At 42.8% G+C, this 22,529-nt stretch overlaps 1 protein-coding gene across 2 annotated transcripts in view; it reads left to right on the forward strand.

Annotated features, from left to right (window-relative positions):
- LOC139568543 (ras and Rab interactor 2-like) overlaps nt 1–22,529 on the forward strand; it is a 49,123-nt gene that overhangs the window by 21,428 nt on the left and 5,166 nt on the right. For both annotated transcript variants that reach the window (XM_071390447.1, XM_071390448.1), the window contains exons 4-10: nt 2,043–2,137; nt 2,632–2,830; nt 3,034–3,154; nt 6,913–6,985; nt 12,199–12,290; nt 15,618–17,003; nt 22,302–22,384. In XM_071390447.1, coding sequence (XP_071246548.1) covers nt 2,043–2,137; nt 2,632–2,830; nt 3,034–3,154; nt 6,913–6,985; nt 12,199–12,290; nt 15,618–17,003; nt 22,302–22,384 — 2,049 coding nt within the window. The remainder of the gene's footprint in view (nt 1–2,042; nt 2,138–2,631; nt 2,831–3,033; nt 3,155–6,912; nt 6,986–12,198; nt 12,291–15,617; nt 17,004–22,301; nt 22,385–22,529) is intronic.

A 22,529-nucleotide genomic window follows, 5' to 3' on the forward strand; every position in this document is an offset into this window, starting at 1 on the left:
GCCTTCCAAAGCACCTCATGGCTACAGAGGCATTAAGCAAGCCCCCCCCATGTGCCTGTGAGGTGGAGCAAACCATGCACCCCATTTTTGAAGTCTGTCAAATTTACAAACCCAGTGGAGGTCTACTCACTGTCAACACAGCAGGACCGGAAGCAATCGCTTGGCTAAGGGACTTTGCTTTCGCTAAATAAAATATATAAGTGGGTCCTCTATAAAAGTCATTGGGCTGAAACAGGGCCTGTGTTGATGCTGCCATTTACTTCCATAGCAGGGCACTATGCCCAGAGTAGATCATTGAAGACCTTTCATAATACATGTGTTAATTTGACCTCATTTTCTGGCAGAGGGGTCTCTCTCACCCTCTCTCCCTGTCTAATTTTCTTTCAGACTCTCTTGTTCTTTCTCTGTCTCTCTCTTTCTTTCCCTCTTTCTTTTTCTCTCCCTCTCTGTTTGTCTCTCTCTCTTTCAGACACTGTCGTTCTTTGTCTTTCTCTGTCTCTCTCTCCCTCTCTCTTTGTCTCTCTCTTCCTCTCTCTTTGTCTCTCTCTTCAGTTTAGAACTATACTCAGCTCTGTCTTTGCTGACTAACGTTGTAAAAGAAGTCAGACCACCAGAGACAGAGACAGAGCTGGCTCCACATAGTCCCTGGTGTAGTGTAGTAACAGCGGGAACCAGTGGTCTGTGGTTAGTGGTTACAGTGGTCTGGACTGTGCAGCTATGGGGAGTGGAATAGATTAGCTGATCTAAGGTCAATTTTGTGTTTTTCAACACAAATCGTTCATGATAGGTTTGGGAAACAGTAAGCTGATCCTAGATCTGTGACTATTGGCGACTTCTACTCAGAACAAACGATTAGGGGGTCTGTGGTGTGGGAAATATTTCCACCTAGTGGTCAGATTATGTAACACAGTTTTGTAAGAACCTACAGGCTTCCCTTCTTTCCTTGTCTCCTTACCTTCATATTCACTTATGTAGAAACACAAACTAGTGAGAGAAACACCTTAAAAGCCTACTTGTCCTGAAAGGAGGAATTGAGACAAGGGGAGAAAGCCTCTTAAGACTATTGATATGCACCCATGGTGTCAAACCCTAGAAATATAGTTTGACAGGCAACAACATATTTCGTTTTGTTGTCATCGTAGTCCAATGGGGGGGGGGGGGGCAGATTTATCTTCACTATGGAAATAGCCTGTCAGATAAGATGGAGGTTTATCCATCAAACACTGTTGGCCTGAGGTCACTTCCTCCTTCCTCTTTGTCCCTCTCCTTGACTACATCCCAAATGGCACCCTATTCCCTATGTAGTGGGGAAAAAGAGTCCATTGGACTTTGGTCAAAAGTAGTACACTACATAGGGAATAGGGTGTCATTTTGGGACGCACCTTGTGTTAGCATAGCTAGCTATCATCCAGATGTTTACGCTTCCCTAGATAAGGATTAGATTAGGAGACGTTTAGCCTTGTTAACTAACGTGTTTATTGTATCTGTGAGAGATAGAGAGATTGTTTGTGTGTGTGTGTGTGTGTGTGTGTGTGTGTGTGTGTGTGTGTGTGTGTGTGTGTGTGTGTGTGTGTGTGTGTGTGTGTGTGTGTGTGTGTGTGTGTGTGTGTGTGTGTGTGTGTGTGTGTTTACTGTCAGTAGTATGTATGTGTGTGTGTGTGTGGGGGGGGTTGTCTCTGTGTTTCCTGTCCCAAGGAGGGAAGTGAGGTATACACAGGAAAAGTGACTAACCATTTCCTTGCTCCTGGCTTTCTCATGTTGTGCCTCCCTATCTGTTTGTGAGGGACACTTCTCCATTTGCTCTCTCTCTACCTCTCTCTTTTTGTTCTACTTTCAACCTTTCTCAATGTCTGTTTTCATTCTTTACCTCTACCTTGATCACTCTCTATCTCTCTCTCCATCTTACTCACAAAATCTGTTTCGTTTGCTCTCACTTTCTCACTCTCTCCTCCTTCTCTCCCTCTGTCTCTGACCTAGTCCCTCTCTCCTTCTCCCATGTACACTCGTTCACTCCCTCTCTTTCTCTCCTCCTCTGTGTGTAGCTGATAGACACGTTTGCGTTGGAGATAGGGGAGCTGAAGCAAGAGATGGTCCAGACCTCCCCAACAGAGGACAGGGACCCTATGGTTCTACAGGGGTAAGTCCAATCCTCCTCTCCTCCTTTTATCCTCTTCTTCTTGCTTCTTTATCTTATTAGGACTCTTAGTACACATTTTTGTCAATGTTTGAGTATAAGGTATTGTGATTTGTTTCAACAATGTAGTTGAATAGAGTAACAACACAGACATTTAGTGATGGGGAGACTTGAGTGAGGCAAAAGAAAGGGATAGTAGACAAAAAAAAATTGCGTCGCTATTCACATCCTAGATGGTTCTATGTGGGACCCTGCATCATGTACTCTTTCACCAGAAGATGGAGACAGTGCCTTATTTTCTCTCTCTCTCTCTCTCTCTCTCTTTCTCTCTCTCTCTCTCTCTCTCTCTCTCTCTCTCTCTCTCTCTCTCTCTCTCTCTCTCTCTCTCTCTCTCTCTCTCTCTCTCTCTCTCTCTCACACTCTCACATTCTCTCTCACACACACACACATCTCTCTCTCTCTCTCTCTCTCTCTCTCTCCCTTTCTTTCTCTATCAGGTTGGAGAGGGAGGTGAGCGGAGTTTATCTCCAGTCCTCGCCCTGCGCTGGCGCCAGTGGTGAAAGGGATTCTGGGTACGACTCCCTGCGTAGGCGGATGAGCGTGCTGGACAGACTGAGGCACACGCACCCCGTGTGGCTACTGCTCACGCTCAGTGACACGGAGGCCACACGTATACTGCTGCAGCAGCCTCCAGGGGTGAGAGGGTCACGGTTCAAGAGTCATAAGGTCACAGTATGACCTTTGTTATTGTCGGGCTTGTACATTATCATTTTAGAATACGAACAGAAAAGGTGATTAAAGCTGATGGACAGGTGTGAACATGTGGATTAGGGATGTCACTGATGTGACTCTTTGAAAGGTCAACCCTTAATGAACCTGTCTGTCTCTCTCCTGTCCAGGTATTCCTGGTGAGGAAGTCATGCACTCTTCAGAGGAAAGTTCTGTCTCTAAGGGTCAGTGATGATGACGCCTCAGGAGGAGCCAGCGTCTGTGACTTCCCTGTCAGAGAGAGTCAGTACAGTGAGTGTCATAATGGAACAGCGCGCAGACTATTTATTTTGTTTACTAAACCTCTATTCATCCAGCAGTGACGTCCCAAAGCCCAGCTAACACTCCTGATTGGCTATAGTACAACACACAACCTAGTCATTAAATTCAATTAATTTAACCTTTATTTATCCTAACATTTCAGTTAAGAAAAAAAATAGTATTTAGAATGATGACCCGGCCTAGTACCTAAACCAAATGATGAAATGTCTTTTGCAAAATGAGTGTTTACTTATTGCACATTTAGCTACTGTACATAGTTTAGCAACAGATGCATGACTCAACATGTTTTCAATTCACCCAGCTGTGCATTTCTCAGACAACAAACAGCCTATACAATGAATCATACCATGACTGTATTCATAGGTCACCTACACTACCTTTCAAAAGTTTGGGGTCACTTAGAACTGTCCTTGTTTTTGAAAGAAAAGCAAATTTTTTGTCAATTAAAATAACATCAAATTGATCAGAAATACAGTGTAGACATTGTTAATGTTGTAAATGACTATTGTAGCTGGAAACGGCAGATTTCTTATGAAACATCTACATAGGCGTACAGAGGCCCATTATCAGCAACCATCACTCCTGTGTTTCAATGGCACATTGTGTTAGCTAATCCAAGTTGATCATTTTAAAAAGGCTAACTGATCATTAGAAAACCCTTTTGCAATCATGTTAGCACAGCTGAAAACTGTTGTTCTGACTAAAGAAGCAATTCAACTGTCTTTCTTTAGACTAGTTGAGTATCTGGAGAATCAGCATTTGTGGGTTCGATTACAGACTCAAAATGGCCAGAAACAAAAACTTTCTTCTGGAACTCATCAGTCTATTCTTATTCTGAGAAATGAAGGCTATTCCATGCGAGAAATTGCCAAGTAACTGAAGATCTCGTACAAGGCTGTGTACTACTCCCTTCACAGAACAGCGCAAACTGGCTCTAACCAGAATAGAAAGAGGAGTGGGAGGCCCCGGTGCACAACTGAGCAAGAGGACAAGTACATTAGAGTGTCTCACAAGAAACAGATGCCTCACAAGTCCTCAACTGGCAGCTTCATTAAATAGTACCTGCAAAACACCTGCAAAACACCAGTCAACAGTGAAGAGGCGACTCCGGGATGCTGGCCTTCTAGGCAGAGTTGCAAAGAAAAAGCCATATCTCAGACTGGCCAATAAAAAGATAAGATTAAGATGGGCAAAAGAACACAGACACTGGACAGAGGAAGATTGGATAAAAGTGTTATGGACAGACTAATCTAAGTTTGAGGTGTTCGGATCACAAAGAAGAACATTCGTGAGATGCACAAAAAATGAAAAGATGCTGGAGGAGTGCTTGACACCATCTGTCAATCATGGTGGAGGCAATGTGATGGTCTGGGGTGCTATGGTGGTGGTAAAGTGGGAGATTTGTACAGGGTAAAAGGGATCTTGAAGAAGGAAGGCTATCACTCCATTTTGCAACGCCATACCTTGTGGACGGTGCTTAATTGGAGCCAATTTCCTCCCTCAACAGGACAATGACCCAAAGCACAGCTCCAAACTATGCAAGAACTATTTAGGGAAGAAGCAGTCAGCTGGTCTATAATGGAGTGGCCTGCACAGTCACCAGATCTCAACCCTATTGAGCTGTTGTGGGAGCAGCTTGACCGTATGGTACGTAAGAAGTGCCCAACAAGCCAATCCACCTTGTGGGAGGTACTTCAGGAAGCATGGGGTGAAATCTCTTCAGATTACCTCAACAAATTGACAACAAGAATGCCAAAGGTCTGCAAGGCTGTAATTGCTGCGAATAGAGGATTCTTTGACGAAAGCGAAGTTTGAAGGACACAATTATTATTTAAATTAAAAATCATTATTTATAGTCATCGTCTTGACTATGTTTCCTATTCATTTTGCAACTCATTTCATGTATGTTTTCATGGAAAACAAGGACATTTTTAAGTGACCCCAAACATTTGAACGGTAGTGTACCTTTAACCATGTCACATCCTGCCTTTACCTCAAAACTCTCTCTCACACACACACACACACACACACACACACACACACACACACACACACACACACACACACGCGCGCACACACACACACACACACACACACACACACACACACACACACACACACACACACACTCTCGTTTATGTTTGCGTTCCATAGATGATTCCTTTGACTTGTTTCACGCTTCCACCACTGCTGAAAAATGTGACTCTCACATTGCTCAAAGGGCTAATCTTGATTATAAAACAGTGATGCCTTGACACAGACACACTGTATTTATTGCAGGGAAAATCTCATGTAGCGTTTGGCTATTATCTATTGGGTGTGTTCTCTTTCCAGAGACATGTACAGTTCTGGTACTTTGCTGCACCGTTGGGGTTACAACTAAACAACTTCATGAGTAATGGGATAGTAATAGTGCCAGGGAATGATGACATACCAGGGGAATGATGACATACCAGGGGAATGATGACATACCAGGGGAATGATAACATACCAGGTGAATGATGACATACCGGATGAATGATGACATACCAGGTGAATGATGACATACCAGATGAATGATGACATACCAGATGAATGATGACATACCAGGTGAATGATAACATACCAGGTGAATGATGACATACCGGATGAATGATGACATACCAGGTGAATGATGACATACCGGATGAATGATGACATACCAGGTGAATGATGACATACCGGATGAATGATGATATACCGGATGAATGATGACATACCAGATGAATGATGACATACCAGGTGAATGATGACATACCAGGTGAATGATGACATACCAGGCGAATGATGACATACCAGATGAATGATGACATACCAGGTGAATGATGACATACCAGCTGAATGATGACATACCAGGTGAATGATGACATACCAGATGAATGATGACATACCAGGTGAATGATGACATACCAGCTGAATGATGACATACCAGGTGAATGATGACATACCAGATGAATGCTGACATACCAGGTGAATGATGACATACCAGCTGAATGATGACATACCAGGTGAATGATGACATACCAGATGAATGATGACATACCAGGTGAATGATGACATACCAGCTGAATGATGACATACCAGATGAATGATGACATACCAGGTGAATGATGACATACCAGCTGAATGATGACATACCAGGTGAATGATGACATACCAGATGAATGATGACATACCAGATGTGCACGTTCGATGTCTAGGAATTTTCCCCTTTTGAATGTCAACATGAAGTGTCTTCCCTGGCCTGGTTTGGCCTTTTGAATGTGGGTTGGATTTAGCCTCAAATGGTTCAATGTCCGAACTAGCATATCCAACTACTTAGAATTAAATGTAATGGGCATGCCTGCTAAGTAGTATAATAGAATGGACATTAACCTAACTATTGGGAGAAATTCCTTATATATTTCAAGATTTTTTTTTTTAACCTTTATTAAACTAGGGAATTTAGTTAAGAACAAATTCCTATTTTCAATGACGGCCTAGGAACAGTGGGTTATCTGCTTGTTCAGGGGCAGAACGACAGATTTGTACCTTTTCAGCTCGGGGATTTGAACTTGCCACCTTGCGGTTACTAGTCCAACGCTCTAACCACTAGGCTACCCTGCTGCCCCGGTGGAAGCTGGAAGCTAACCAAGACTAGATGTGGCTGTACCTCGTAATAAAGTCTGAACAGTTTTGATGTGTTCTCTGTGTTCTTCCTCTGGTTGCAGCCTTTTCTCTGGAAGGATCTGGGATCAGTTTTGCAGACCTGTTTCGCCTGGTGGCCTTCTACTGTATCAGCAGGTACAGTCATGTTCTCAAAGTTTTCTCTCTCTCTCTGTCTTTCTCTCTCTCTCCCTTTCTCTCTTTCTCTTTCTTTTTCTCTCTCTCTCCTCCCTCCGTCCCCCTCTCCCTCCGCCACCCTATCCCCACTCCCTGCGTCCCTCTGTCATTCATCCCTCTGTTGTTATTCCACTGCAATGAGAGCTACAGCAACTGCATGGAAATGGATGGAAATAACATTGTGTTTTATTTTTTTATTTTTTTGATTTGGATCTCTTTTAGTCCTCATTTGGACTAATCTTCCAAGAGTCCTTAAACATTCAAATACAATTTATAATACGAACACATTTTCACATATAATTAATACACTGTTACAAACAGACATAATACACTAACATATTGACCCGATAAATACTCAGTCTAAAAATATATATTGATTTTTCATCTACCATAGTCCAGCACAACTTTCCTATGTATTATATTTAAGTGGTTTTAAAGTATTGTTTGAATTTATATATTGAAAGGTTTCTGGTTTGCTCAGTTAAATTATTCAATTACTTTATTGCTCTAAATCGAAATGATCTTTTGCCTATTTCTCTTTTCTGTCTGGACAATCTATTCCTAGTATTTACTAAATGTCTGTCTCTTACCAACTGAAAACCGTTGTGAATAGAGTTTGGCTGTTTTAAATGTATATTATGAAATAAAATAAGCATGTTTTTTTCAATTATCTTGTTGATTGATGACCAACCAAGAGCATTGTGCATGACTGCAACAGAAGAACCATATCTCCACCTTAAAACAATCCTTGCTGCTTTGTTCTGTGCATTCTGCAGCCTCCTAACTTCACTTGATAATGCATTTCCCCAGACCACAGAACAGTAGTTCACCTGACTCTCAATTAATGCTTGTGTTATTTGCTTAAGAATCTTTCCCGGTAAATATTTATCTATCCTTCTGATCACGCATGCTGTTTTAAAATGTTCTTTACATAGATTAGTTATTTGAGACGACCATGATAAGCAGTTGTCTAGCTGCACTACTAGTAGTTTGGTTTCTGCAACTTCCTCAATTTGTACTCCCTTTTCCTAGTGGAATAGACCAACATAACTTTGGTTATCTTGGTGTTTAAAACAAGTTTCTTCTGGCAAACCCACTCCCGTGTATTCTCCAAATCTCCTTGTAAAGCTTGCTGTACCTGTTGAACCGATTGTCTTGCTGTGTAAATTGTAGTATAATCTGCAAATATAATAGCTTGAGTTTCAGCTAAGGCATAAGGAAGGTCGTTGGTATATATTAAATAAAGAAGTGGCCCAAGGCAGCTGAAAACCGTTGTGAATACTGTGTATTCCACAGTTTAAAGCATGAGGGGAAGAAAACAACCCATTGATATAGGTGGACTGTTTCCTGTCAGTTAGATATGACTGTACCCAATTCAATGCTACCTCCTTAAAACCATAATGCATTCATTTCGTCAAAATTATTTTATGATCCACTAAATCAAATGCTGCACTAAAATCTAAAAATAGTACACTCACAAATCTACCATTATCCATAGCATTGAGCCGCTGGTCAGTCATGTCAACCAATGCAGTGGTAGTGGAATGGTTTTTGTGATAAGCATGCTGATTGGCTGTAATCAGATCATTCTTTTCCATGTACTCCCATATGTGTCTACTCACAATACCCTTCAATATCTTACTGAGTGTAGGGAGTTGACTAATTGGTCGACTATTGGCAGGAGTAATGGGTTCTTTGCAGTCTTTCGGAATAGGACACAGTTTAGCATGCTTCCATACATTTGCAAACATCCCCTTTTCCACTGACCAATTAAATATATATTTCAGTGGAGCTGCAATCTGGGGTGCAGCATAGCGAAGTAAAAAATTGTCCATAAGATCATAACCTGTAGATTTACTATCGGGTACCATGTGTTAAGTAAGCAGTAAGCACTCAGGACATAGCTTGTCTCAACTGCCGACTTCTCACTTCTGGTTTTAGACCAGCTTCATGCCAGCTGGGCAGACAGACAGCTCAGAGTGAAAGACACGTCAGAACTTTGTTTCAACTGAGAAATAGAAACCAAAACATTAAACAACTGTAATGTCAGTAATGTCCAATAATGACAAAACACCAACTTACAGTAAACACACAACAATACCCCATAAGTGGAATGACGTAAAACCCTTGTGGTCAGGGAAGTAGATGAAAGGAAAGTAGTGCCACTGTGCCAGTAATGTCCAGTAATGTCCAGTAATATCCAGTAATACCCAGTAATACCCAGTAATATCCAGTAATACCCAGTAATACCCAGTAATGTCCAGTAATATCCAGTAATATCCAGTAATGTCCAGTAATGTCCAGTAATACCCAGTAATATCCAGTAATACCCAGTAATACCCAGTAATACCCAGTAATGTCCAGTAATACCCAGTAATGTCCAGTAATACCCAGTAATGTCCAGTAATACCCAGTAATGTCCAGTAATACCCAGTAATGTCCAGTAATACCCAGTAATGTCCAGTAATATCCAGTAATATCCAGTAATACCCAGTAATACCCAGTAATACCCAGTAATACCCAGTAATACCCAGTAATGTCCAGTAATATCCAGTAATGTCCAGTAATATCCAGTAATGTCCAGTAATACCCAGTAATACCCAGTAATACCCAGTAATGTCCAGTAATACCCAGTAATGTCCAGTAATACCCAGTAATGTCCAGTAATACCCAGTAATGTCCAGTAATACCCAGTAATGTCCAGTAATACCCAGTAATGTCCAGTAATACCCAGTAATGTCCAGTAATGTCCAGTAATACCCAGTAATATCCAGTAATACCCAGTAATGTCCAGTAATACCCAGTAATGTCCAGTAATACCCAGTAATGTCCAGTAATACCCAGTAATGTCCAGTAATACCCAGTAATGTCCAGTAATACCCAGTAATGTCCAGTAATATCCAGTAATGTCCAGTAATGTCCAGTAATGTCCAGTAATGTCCAGTAATATCCAGTAATACCCAGTAATACCCAGTAATGTCCAGTAATACCCAGTAATGTCCAGTAATACCCAGTAATGTCCAGTAATACCCAGTAATGTCCAGTAATACCCAGTAATGTCCAGTAATACCCAGTAATGTCCAGTAATACCCAGTAATGTCCAGTAATATCCAGTAATATCCAGTAATACCCAGTAATACCCAGTAATACCCAGTAATACCCAGTAATACCCAGTAATGTCCAGTAATATCCAGTAATGTCCAGTAATACCCAGTAATACCCAGTAATACCCAGTAATGTCCAGTAATACCCAGTAATGTCCAGTAATACCCAGTAATGTCCAGTAATACCCAGTAATGTCCAGTAATACCCAGTAATGTCCAGTAATACCCAGTAATGTCCAGTAATACCCAGTAATGTCCAGTAATGTCCAGTAATACCCAGTAATATCCAGTAATACCCAGTAATGTCCAGTAATACCCAGTAATGTCCAGTAATACCCAGTAATGTCCAGTAATACCCAGTAATGTCCAGTAATACCCAGTAATGTCCAGTAATATCCAGTAATGTCCAGTAATGTCCAGTAATGTCCAGTAATGTCCAGTAATGTCCAGTAATATCCAGTAATATCCAGTAATGTCCAGTAATGTCCAGTAATATCCAGTAATGTCCAGTAATGTCCAGTAATGTCCAGTAATATCCAGTAATGTCCAGTAATGTCCAGTAATGTCCAGTAATGTCCAGTAATATCCAGTAATGTCCAGTAATATCCAGTAATGTCCAGTAATATCCAGTAATGTCCAGTAATGTCCAGTAATGTCCAGTAATATCCAGTAATATCCAGTAATGTCCAGTAATGTCCAGTAATACCCAGTAATGTCCAGTAATATCCAGTAATGTCCAGTAATATCCAGTAATGTCCAGTAATGTCCAGTAATGTCCAGTAATGTCCAGTAATGTCCAGTAATATCCAGTAATATCCAGTAATGTCCAGTAATATCCAGTAATATCCAGTAATATCCAGCAATGTCCAGTAATGTCCAGTAATGCCCAGTAATATCCAGTAATGTCCAGTAATGTCCAGTAATGTCCAGTAATGTCCAGTAATACCCAGTAATGTCCAGTAATATCCAGTAATGTCCAGTAATACCCAGTAATGTCCAGTAATGTCCAGTAATACCCAGTAATGTCCAGTAATATCCAGTAATGTCCAGTAATATCCAGTAATGTCCAGTAATATCCAGTAATATCCAGTAATACCCAGTAATGTCCAGTAATGTCCAGTAATGTCCAGTAATACCCAGTAATGTCCAGTAATATCCAGTAATATCCAGTAATATCCAGTAATACCCAGTAATACCCAGTAATATCCTGTAATATCCAGTAATGTCCAGTAATAACCAGTAATGTCCAGTAATATCCAGTAATATCCAGTAATATCCAGTAATACCCAGTAATGTCCAGTAATGTCCAGTAATACCCAGTAATACCCAGTAATTTCCAGTAATATCCAGTAATGTCCAGTAATGTCCAGTAATACCCAGTAATGTCCAGTAATGTCCAGTAAAACCCAGTAATGTCCAGTAATTTCCAGTAATTTCCAGTAATATCCAGTAATGTCCAGTAATGTCCAGTAATACCCAGTAATGCCCAGTAATGCACAGTAATTTCCAGTAATGCCCAACACAGCACAACATAGTTTCAATCTGTGAAATAAAACCTAAACATTAAAAAATACAGAATATAATGATATACTTTACTATCATTAGCGGTAGGAGTTTTTCTTATTCACTTGACGTGACTAGGAAAAAACTCCAGGCCCGAGTTATAGTTCATTAATAACAAGGGACCTAGTAGGGAAAATATCCTCAATAACTTGCATATTAAATTTGACAGTAAAAGGAATGTTTTAGTCAGCATATTGTGATTGCTAGTGAAGAGATTCACCAGCTTAGGCCTCAAGGCTCTGTTAGTTGGCATTGAGTTGACAGTAACAGCACAGTGATGTCACTCTCTTCCTCATCTCTCTGCTCCGGTCCCTCTGGTGTTCAGGCTGTTGTGTTTGTTTTGACAAACCCCTTCTACCACCCTGTGACATCACCCACCCTGAGGACAGAACACAGGCGTAGCTAGCAGGAGGAGATACAGGCTGGGAAAGTCCACTCTCGGAATCTCCAGAATATCTGTTGGACATTATAGACAAAGTTGGATTATTCTCTCTCTTCTCTTTTCAGGGACGTCCTTCCTTTCACCCTGAATCTCCCAGAAGCCATTGCAGCCTCCAAGACTCAGAAGGACCTGGAGGAGGTGGCCCAACTAGGAGCAGGTACTACAGTAATAGATGGGTAGAATGTGATCAACTCTATTTTCTTCTCTGCTTAAAGGGATAGTTTGGGATTCTGGCAATGAGGCCCTTAATTTACTTCCCCAGGGTCTGATGAACTCGTGGATACCATTTATATGTATCTGCGTCCAGTATGAAGGAAGTTAGAGGTAGTTTCGCGAGCCAATGCTAACTAGCATTAGCACAATGACTGGAAGTCTACAAAAACAGCTAGCATGCTGTTCCCATAGACTTCCAGTCATTGCGCTAATTCTAGTTAGCAATTGCGCTAACGCAAATTAGCATTAGCTAGTGAAACTACTGGACACAGAGACATAAAAATGATATCCACATCAATTATCCGATAGTAATTTGATATAGAAGGAAACAGCATAATTGTATTTATTTATAAATGTTTTTCATATTGTTGAAGGCAGTATATCCAAATGGGCTGTGTCTCCTTGAGTACATACATACATACATAACGTAAAAAAGCCCCTCATTCCACAGAGTGACGTTTCTATGTGTACAGGTGCTGCGGCTACTGATACCGTCTATTAGTTTTATATGTTAGTTAACTCATGCTGACCGGTGTGGTCTGGTTTCATGGCAGGTTTAGTTAGTCACTCTGTCATGATATTCTTAGTTTCCTTCTGTTGTAACTCCAGTGTGTGAGTCAGTTTCCTCCAGGGCTGAGGAGGAGGGTGTGGTGACTGGAGAATTATACACACGGCACGAACACACACACACACACACAGGCATGGACGCAGGCACACACATCAGTCACAGGCTTACTCTGACCCCTCGTGTGTGTGTGATAGTGTGTGTGTGTGTGTGTGTGTGTGTGTGTGTGTGTGTGTGTGTGTGTGTGTGTGTGTGTGAGAGAGAGAGAGAGAGAGAGAGAGAGAGAGAGAGAGAGAGAGAGAGAGAGAGAGAGAGAGAGAGAGAGAGAGAGAGAGAGAGAGAGAGAGAGAGAGAGAGAGAGAGAGAGAGAGAGAGAGAGAGAGAGAGAGAGAGAGAGAGAGAGAGAGAGAGAGAGAGAGAGAGAGAGAGAGAGAGAGAGAGAGTCAGCCAGTCAGTTAGTCAGCCAGTCAGTCAGTCAGTCAGTCAGTCAGTCAGTCAGTCTACATGAGGATCTTTTCTTAGTATGCTGACACAATCATTTAGGGAAACTCCCTTCTCCAATGGACAGGTTCTATTTCAAATGGATATTTGTGTCTATGTTCTGGAATCTTTGCAGACACGTCTCAAGACATCTATGTTATATTGTGTGTGTCACCCGTGTTTTACAGAAAAGGACAAGCCTTTTTGCAAAAACACTGCAGTAAATCCTGTACAGAAATGCATAGTGGGTATTTTCTCTCTCAGGGGGCACGAAGGATATTGTTTTGCGGCACAAATGTTTTTCCAAGGGCAGCAGACTTTGACTCGGCTAAGTCATTTCAACGTAGTTCATTACTTATTCATATTAACTTCGAGGTCATGAAGGGAATAGCGGACATGGTTCCCCCTACTGAATTGAGTTTGTTCACTCACTACAGACACACTTTGTTGCAGTATACTCCATTACCGAAGCTTATGAATACATTATTATTATTATTATTATTACTGACACACAATTTAGCTCTGGGTACAGAGTCTGTCCAAGGCTCAGAAAGTAGTGGAGGAAGAAATGTCCTTTGAACTATCAGTAAAGCTCTCTGCAGGAGATCCATCCAGGCTATTCCCTGTGGGGTCACTGCTAAACCCAGCCCAGGATGAGTGCACTCTGGGTGGGGTAAAGATCAGAGAGAGGTTGCCTGTCTCAGTCTAGCTCCAGAGGTCATGTTTCTCAAGTGGGCATTTCATCAATGCCACCGAGTTTTTTCCGTCCCTAGACGAGAGAGGTATGACGAGACCTTTAGAGCGGTGCCCGACATAGCTCCTTCGGTCTCTATCGCCCCAGGTGTGTTGCTGTGCAGAGGGTGTGTGTGTGTTTGTGGAATTCAATGCATACGGAACGTGCTTCGCAGTCCTCTAAAGTGACTTATGGAATCATTTATAACAGTCTGTAGATTCTATTACATGAATGCCGTTATTCTGTAAAGTATTTCTTAGTGTGCGATTGTTTGTCTGGATGAGTTAGCACAGAGACTTGTGTACCAAGTGCCAGCAAACAACAGACTGATTCAGTCGATACATGTGAAAAAACAGAAGAGACGATCGTAACGGAAACCAATGTCCTGCATTGCAGCAGGAAACTCGGTCAAAGAGAAGGGAGGTAGAGGAGAAAGAGGAGGGCCTATACACTACTGTAGGCCTCTCCAGTGTATAGACTCCTCCCACCACCCCTGTGGAATTTGCATGTGTGACTCCCTGTCCGTCTCTCTGTCTCTCTGGGTGTGTGTCTGTCAGGACAGCATTCTTGAATCAGTGCTGGGCGATGCAGGGCTGAGCTCACCACATTCTCCGCTGCCTCAGAAGAGCGTAGGATCACAGAGGAAAAGAGAGAAAGAAAGAGAGGGATATTTAAAGGTTGACTGCCTAACTACAGTGCTACTTGCCCTATATTGTGGATGTGTCAGTGAACTGGAGGATAAAGTAAGTGGGAAAGGGGTGTTGATGGTAGTTCCTGTGGGTGTTTATGCATTTTTTTTTGTGTGTTTGGGTCGAGGTTAGGGCTAGGTGGTTTGTAGGTTTCTGTGTATGAGGGTATGTATGTGTCTGTTTATGAGGGTATGTATGTGTCTGTGTATAAGGTTATGTCTGTGTATGAAGGTATGTGTGTGTCTGTGTATGAAGGTATGTATGTGTCTGTTTATGAAGGTATGTATGTGTCTGTTTATGAAGGTATGTGTGTGTCTGTGTATGAATGTATGTATGTGTCTGTGTATGAAGGTATGTATGTGTCTGTGTATGAAGGTATGTATGTGTCTGTTTATGAAGGTATGTATGTGTCTGTGTATGAAGGTATGTATGTGTCTGTGTATGAAGGTATGTATGTGTCTGTGTATGAAGGTATGTATGTGTCTGTTTATGAAGGTATGTATGTGTCTGTGTATGAAGGTATGTATGTGTCTGTGTATGAAGGTATGTATGTGTCTGTGTATGAAGGTATGTGTCTGTGTATGAGGGTATGTATGTGTCTGTGTATGAAGGTATGTATGTGTCTGTGTATGAAGGTATGTGTCTGTGTATGAAGGTATGAAGGTGTCTGTCTGTGTGTTTGAATGATTATCATGACGTTGAGTGTTATTGGGTCAGGTTGTGGTTAGGCAGCTCTTGGAGGTTTTTCAATGTATACAGTGTGTGGACTCTGTTAATGATTCCTAATCTCTTCTCTCCTGTTAGGATTCTGGCACTCTGCTCTAGGCAGCCTGCGAAGGACAACCTCTCCCTCTCGCCCTCCACCACAGCGCCCTGACAGAGACGGTGACAACCAGGGTGCAGAGAGGACACAAGAGAAACAGAGTGTGACTCGCCACAGCAGCGTTCCTCCAGCTCTTCCCCCTTCCTCCACCTCCTCTCGCCTGGAGAGAAGCCAGTCCAACGGGGCTCTTTGCTTCGTCAACCCCCTCTTCCTCCAGACTCACCGGCGGCTTGAGGAAGACCCTCAATCCTCTTCCACCTCTCCTTCCCCCTACGTCACACACTCCACCCCCAGCCCGGGAACTACCGGTGGGACGTCTTCGGCCCCTGTCACGGACCCCAACGTGAAAAGGAAGTCACGCCCCCCTCGGCCCCCGCCCCCCCGTTCCCTCTCCCAGCGCCGCCAAGCTCCCCCTCCCCCCACCCCTCTTCCCCAGAAGCCCAAGAGCAGCATGCCCGAAACGCCCGCAGCCATTGTTGTCGCCAGGCAACCACTGCAACCCTCATCCAATCAGAACCTTCGCCCCACCCCTCGCCCTCCCATGGGTGCCAGGCACAGCAGCCATTCCAAAAAGACGACGAGCAGCGCCGCCATCCCTGTGCCCCACCATCACCCTCAACACCCTCCTCCCCCACGCCCCAAAAAACCTGACATCGACGCCCACCGGTGCCACATCGCTCTTGATGATGAGACTATCGCCAAGGCTCTGTCCCGTGCCAAGCTTCCCCCGTGCCAGGCACCGGCCATACCCGCTCCCTCCATAGTGGGAAATGGTGCTGGTAGCCCCCCCAGCCCTCCGGGTAAGACCCCCAGGCGAGAGGGACAAGAGGGGAGGCTGAGCGACATGTCCATCTCCACCTCTTCCTCAGATTCTCTGGACTACTCCCACCCTCCCCTCTCCCTCCCCGCCAGCCCCCCTCTCAGATTACGGCATCACCTTGGCAACAATGAGGACAGCAGCGAGGACGAAGACCTCTGTGACGAAGAAGAAGACTACGGCGTCAGCCTGGAGAACGACCTGGACCAGGGCCTCCGTCCTCCCTTCAAAGCCCGCCGGAGAGGGGTCGGAGTCGGGGTCAAAGTTGCGCTGAGCTTCCGAAAAGTTTCTGGAGTCTTCAGCACGTTCATGACCCCAGAAAGGCGAGCCGTGAGGAGGATAGCAGAGCTCTCCAGGGACAAGAGTTCCTACTTTGGATGCCTGGTTCAGGATTATATCAGTTTTGTACAGGAGAATAAGGGGTGTCATACGTCAGGCTTAGACCTCCTGCAGACCCTCAGACAGTTCATGACCCAGATGAAGGCCTACCTGACGCAGAGCTCCGAACTGGACCCGCCCATCGAATCACTCATACCCGAGGATCAGATAGGTGAGTGTGTGTGTGTGTGTGGGTGGAGGGGGGGGGGGGGGGGGTGTCTTTATAGCCTACTGTACACATCATTGAAACTCAAACTACAAGGAAGCTGGTGTGTGGGTAGATACATACGTACTTCACATGAACGTCTGTGTGAATGTGTGGGTGTTTCTCGTATCACAATTATGTGCTCATTTTGGCTCTCTTTCCAACCACTTCAGCTCTAATAGGGAAGTAACACCTAAAAACTAGTTTCGAAGTGACCTAATCCATATTTACAGTGATAAACTGTCAAGACTTAGCCTATATACATGATGAAAATTAGCCCAGCTATTAGTCCCTATTAGTCCACGTTAAGACAGACTGGTTATAGAAACCAGTGTTGGGTTACGGAGATGCCAGTGAGATGCCAGTGAGATGCCAGTGTACCCTCCCTTCCCTACAGTCAGTTATTCCTGGCCTCTCCAGCTTGGCACAAAATCGCACAGTGGTGCCAACTGCCAAGCTACATTTGTGGCTCAATTGGAATGGCAAAAATGACAATTATCTCCCAACCTAAATCCATAAATGTCAGGGATTAATCTAATGTGGGACCAAATATGGTATGAGCTTACTAGTGACAGAAAATAGGCCTAGTTAGAGGAGGCTACAATACGTAGTCCTGATTTTGAGGACACTGAGCTGAAGCAAGCAAGTGCTAACGTTTGACAATGAAATTGTGATGGAGGCTGACTTAACCAATGTTGTCAAAGAGGGTTTTCATTGAGTTTGGGCTGAATAAGTATTTGCATGAATATGTAGCCTTATTTTTACACTCGGCTCTTTTCCCTTGTTCTTTGTAAACAACAACAGCCAAGCATTGTTCAGAGAAGAAGTGGTTGTTGGAGTGGTAGCTGACCTCTCTCTGTCTCTCTCTCTCCCTCTCTCTCTCTCCCCCTCTCTCTGTCTCTGTCTCTGTCTCTGTCTCTGTCTCTGTCTCTCTCCCTCCCTCCCTCTCTCTCCCTCTCCCCCTCTCTCTCTCTCTGTCTCTGTCTCTCCCTCTCTCTCTCTATTTCAGCTTAGGGGTCTAGAAACAGAAAACTGTAGTTTATGGGGCAGAGGACTGTATAATGTAAACCAATGTCTTACAGAGACATTATTACCCTCCTAGAAGTATGCAAAGTAATAAACATAACAATAAAAGACTACCAATGCTCTCGATAGGCCTATGCATACATTTACTAAACCAGGCACAGTAACATTCTACGACCCAAAGGACAGTAACATAGGCTAGGATGTTCCGTGTTTGCCACCAGATACAATGTTGACAGAGTTAAGTCTCGACTAGTAACACAAATGGGATTCCTGTATAGACAGACAGACTGACGTAATGGTAAAAGCCACAGGCTATGGAAGGCTTCCAGGAATAGAGAAGTGAAGCTTGGACTGTGCTCTCCTACACTCACTGTTGACATACTATGTCAGTGTAGACTGCACACTGTATGTATAAGATACATTAGGGAGAAATGGGTGTAGGTCCTCGTAATGTCATTTAAAAGCCCAAACTGGATCAATTTACTAGTAATTGAGGTAAGGGGAGGGGGGGGGGGGTGAAATTGATAGTTTTACTGGTAATTGAGGTAAAGAGTGGGCATGGGGGTAGAGTAACCAAGTGTGTGTTTATAAAGGGAACCAGAGAAGGACTGTCAACACACACAGACACCCACGACACACATACACATACAACACACAGGTTTGTTTTACTATCCAAGTGGGGACCAAAAAATTTATTCCCATTCAAAATCTTATTTTCCCTAACACTAACCCCAACCCCCTAACCCTAAAACTAAACCTAATCCTAACTCTATAGCCAGTTTGCGCTGTTCTGTGATAGTATATAGTAGTATACAGCATTGTACCAGATCTTCAGTTTCTTGGCAATTTCTCACAAGAATAGACTGATGAGTTTCAGAAGAAAGTGTCTTTTTTTCTGGCCATTCTGAGCCTGTAATCGAACCCACAAATGCTGATGCTCCAGATACTCAACTAGTCTAAAGAAAGCCAGTTTTATTGATTCTTTAATCAGAACAACAGTTTTCAGCTGTGCTAACATGATTGCAAAAGGGTTTTCTAATGATCAATTAGCCTTTTAAAATGATCAACTTGGATTAGCTCACACAATGTGCCATTGGAACACAGGAGTGATGGTTGCTGATAATGGGCCTCTGTACGCCTATGTAGATAATCCATTAAAATGTCAGCCGTTTCCAGCTACAATAGTCATTTACAACATTAACAATGTCTACACTGTATTTCTGATCAATTTGATGTCATTTTAATTTACAAGAAATGTGCTTTTCTTTCAAAAACAAGGACATTTCTAAGTGACCCCAAACTTTTGAACGGTAGTGTATATCATAAGGCCTTTCCACAAATAGAACAATGAGTCAGATATTTCACAGGAAGTATAAATGTGAAGTATCCGGTTGGCGTTTCCACTATGGTGATCAGAGGAAGCCCAGTGGCCGGCAGTGGGAGAAGATAAAGCGCAATGGATTTTGGCCAACATTCTGCTAATTTTCTCATCGATGAAACATTTGATCTCCATACAGTTTTCTGTTTCCAAACTAGAATCTGTAACAAACAGAGTGGACTGCGTTTTGTAGACTTTACCATTTGCTAAAGTTGTAAAATAAGTTGTTGTTTAGAAGGAGTGCAAGGGTGAATTGAGTTATTGCACACACGCACTTCACAGAGTAGGCGTTCCCTAACGGAAATATGCAAATAAATGCTAGAACGCACCAATAGGATCTCACTAGCTCATGCTTGGCTCTGCCCACCTCCTTGCTTGTTCTGCACACTATGATTAATTTGCTCCTATTGGAAACGACAGGCTCTAGTCTATCTTGAGTTAGTTCTAGAAGTCTTTGGCCTTTTTTTGAGGTCCTAGTTATACCCTAACACAGTGGTGATAAGAATCTCCTGGTTTACAGGCCACACCAGGCCTGCAAGTCACATTATGCTGGCTTGCAAAGTGATGTGTAATTCCTATTGGAATCCAGTCAGAGTTAGGATATCTAACAAGTGGAATTGTTAATCACCTTCAACCTGCATTGAGAATGACTGCTAGGGTAGGGAAGATTGAATACTGACACTACCAAAATCATCTCAACTGGAACAACCATCTCAGTAACGGGTGCCATAAATCCAACAGATTGGATGTTTAGAAAACTGTAAGGTATTTATCTTTGTGTAGCATAAAATGAATCAACCAATCAATGTACATGCAAAAACACAGATATTACAGTAAAACAAACAATTCTGAAAATCTCCCTGCAATAGAGCATGCTGGGAAATAGTATGTTATTATTTATTTATTTATTTTGACAGAGTCAATGCTGAGACCAAGGTCTCTTTTCCAGATGAGCCCTGTAGAGCACCACAATACACATCAAAATACAATAAACACATTAAACTACATATTCATATACACAATAACATATGCGTTATTATAGACAACAATACACCAAAAGCAAATCATAAAAAACTAGACACATTCTTCAGTATAAAGGTCCCCTGACAACCGTCTGAAATGGCCTAGAGGCACCAATTCCACCCATTTTAAAGTGCATTGCAGTTCATTCCACACACAAGGTGCAAGGAAACCAAAGGCTAATCTACCTAACTGTCTAGACACCAAAGGATCCCCCAGAGTTAACCAACCCTGTGAACGGGTTTGATAACTTGTCATTTTAAATCGTAACAGTGATGAAAGACAGCTGGTTCTATGTAGAACACTTCTTGTCTTCCAAATAATCATCAAAGAACCCTTTCTTCCAAAAACAGTGAAGGAACTATTTTTATCTAAGGGGTGTAGCCCATTGTAAAGGCTTAGAGAGGAGGGATAGCAACATAACAAACATTGCCCAACATACCAAGGAGCCAAGGCCAGTCCTGAGAGGAGGCAGGAAACCAGCAGTAAGGAAGTGTAGAGGGACGTGTGTGTGTGTTTACTTCATGTGTATGAACTATTAACCAGTGTGTGTTTATCCAGCTCTCGAGTCCATGTTAATAATCTACCGACCTCTCCATGTATTCAGAATCATATTTATGTTATTAGTCGTAGCCGACAGCAAAACGCTACACAGTTTTACCTTGGTTGACATTGCTTTGCTAAACTGGCTCCTTTACATATAAGAATACAGTGCTGTGTAGTCTGTAGGGAGTGGGGAGTTTTCTAACCTTACACTTCACCAAACCTTCCTCTTTTTCTCTTTCTTTCTTTGTTTTTCTCTTTCTTTTTCTCGTTCTTTCTCTCTCTCTCTGTACACCCTCCCTCTCTCTCTGTACTCTCTCTCTTAAGCTCTCTGTACCTCTCTCTCTCTCTCTCTCTCTCTTTTCCTGGAAAACCCAGCATTGCTCATGTCAAACACCATGAAGCAGTCCCCCTCTCTAGACTTCTGCTACTCTCAGGTTTTCCACACAATAGGCCACTAGATTCATTTGGATGAAGGCTTTGCACGATAAAGTGGCGTGAACAAATGCAAATGTAAGAATAACCCGTTGAAATAATAGAGGCGATAAAAACTACGGTTTAGTACCCAGCTGCCGGCTACGGTTCATGGTCTCTGTCACCGCTAGTTAATCAGCAGCAATGAACGGGAAACAGTTATTTGCTTGAAAACAGGCTGCACCGCTTCGCTGACACTGATTTTATACCGTTTGAGGTCAGATGAAAAAGAATAGACTAGGCTACGTGATGGATGTAGGCTATTGTTTTATCAAACGGTGTGGTTTGTGTTCAAGCATGTATCCATTATTCTCCTGAGGATCTGGAGGTGATGTCCGTTAGTGTGCAGGTTCAGCTATGTTTATGGCTGGGTTATGTTTTAGGGCAAGGCAGTGGAAGTAGCTCATCATCAGCGTACGCACCATTGTACAATAAAATGCCATTGCGCGGTCAAACTGCATCTGGGTCAGTTGAGGTTTTTAATGGTTATGGATGCTATTTATTTTACTGCATGACGTTTTGCAGCGTTCACGTTTACCGTTTCATTGCCGGAAAGCGTTTGCAGTTGCATGAGATTTATCCCTTTAAAAGTTTTAAGTGTAAAGCTCTAATGTAACGGGAAGTTTTACCACATCCTCCTAATTGTGTGAAACATTGATTGAACTCCAAAAAGACAAAGAAAGCCCTGCACACAGCAGTGTGTCTTGATCCAGTTTAGATTGATTGAACTCAGTTAACTACACAATATGGGCAAGTGGATGCACTTGCTAACCAGTGTGGGGAAGCAGTCACTAACTCCCAATGTGTCTGTGTTTTATCTCTAGACACTGTCCTGGAGAAGGCCATGCACAAATGTGTGTTGAAGCCGCTGAAGGGCGTAGTGGAGGTGGCCCTGCACGACTTCCAGGTGAGCTTTGTTTTCCATTGCAGCACCTGTTAGAATCATAGTTGATTCTGAAAGTTAGTAGAACGTTAGTCGGGGAGCTCATGTCTTTTAACAGGATATATTTTATATGCAGTGTTTACACTGAGGAGAATCCTGAAGTTGATGT

The sequence above is a fragment of the Salvelinus alpinus genome, chromosome 2 (genome assembly GCF_045679555.1).
Source record: "Salvelinus alpinus chromosome 2, SLU_Salpinus.1, whole genome shotgun sequence".
NCBI classification, from domain to species: Eukaryota; Metazoa; Chordata; class Actinopteri; order Salmoniformes; family Salmonidae; genus Salvelinus; species Salvelinus alpinus.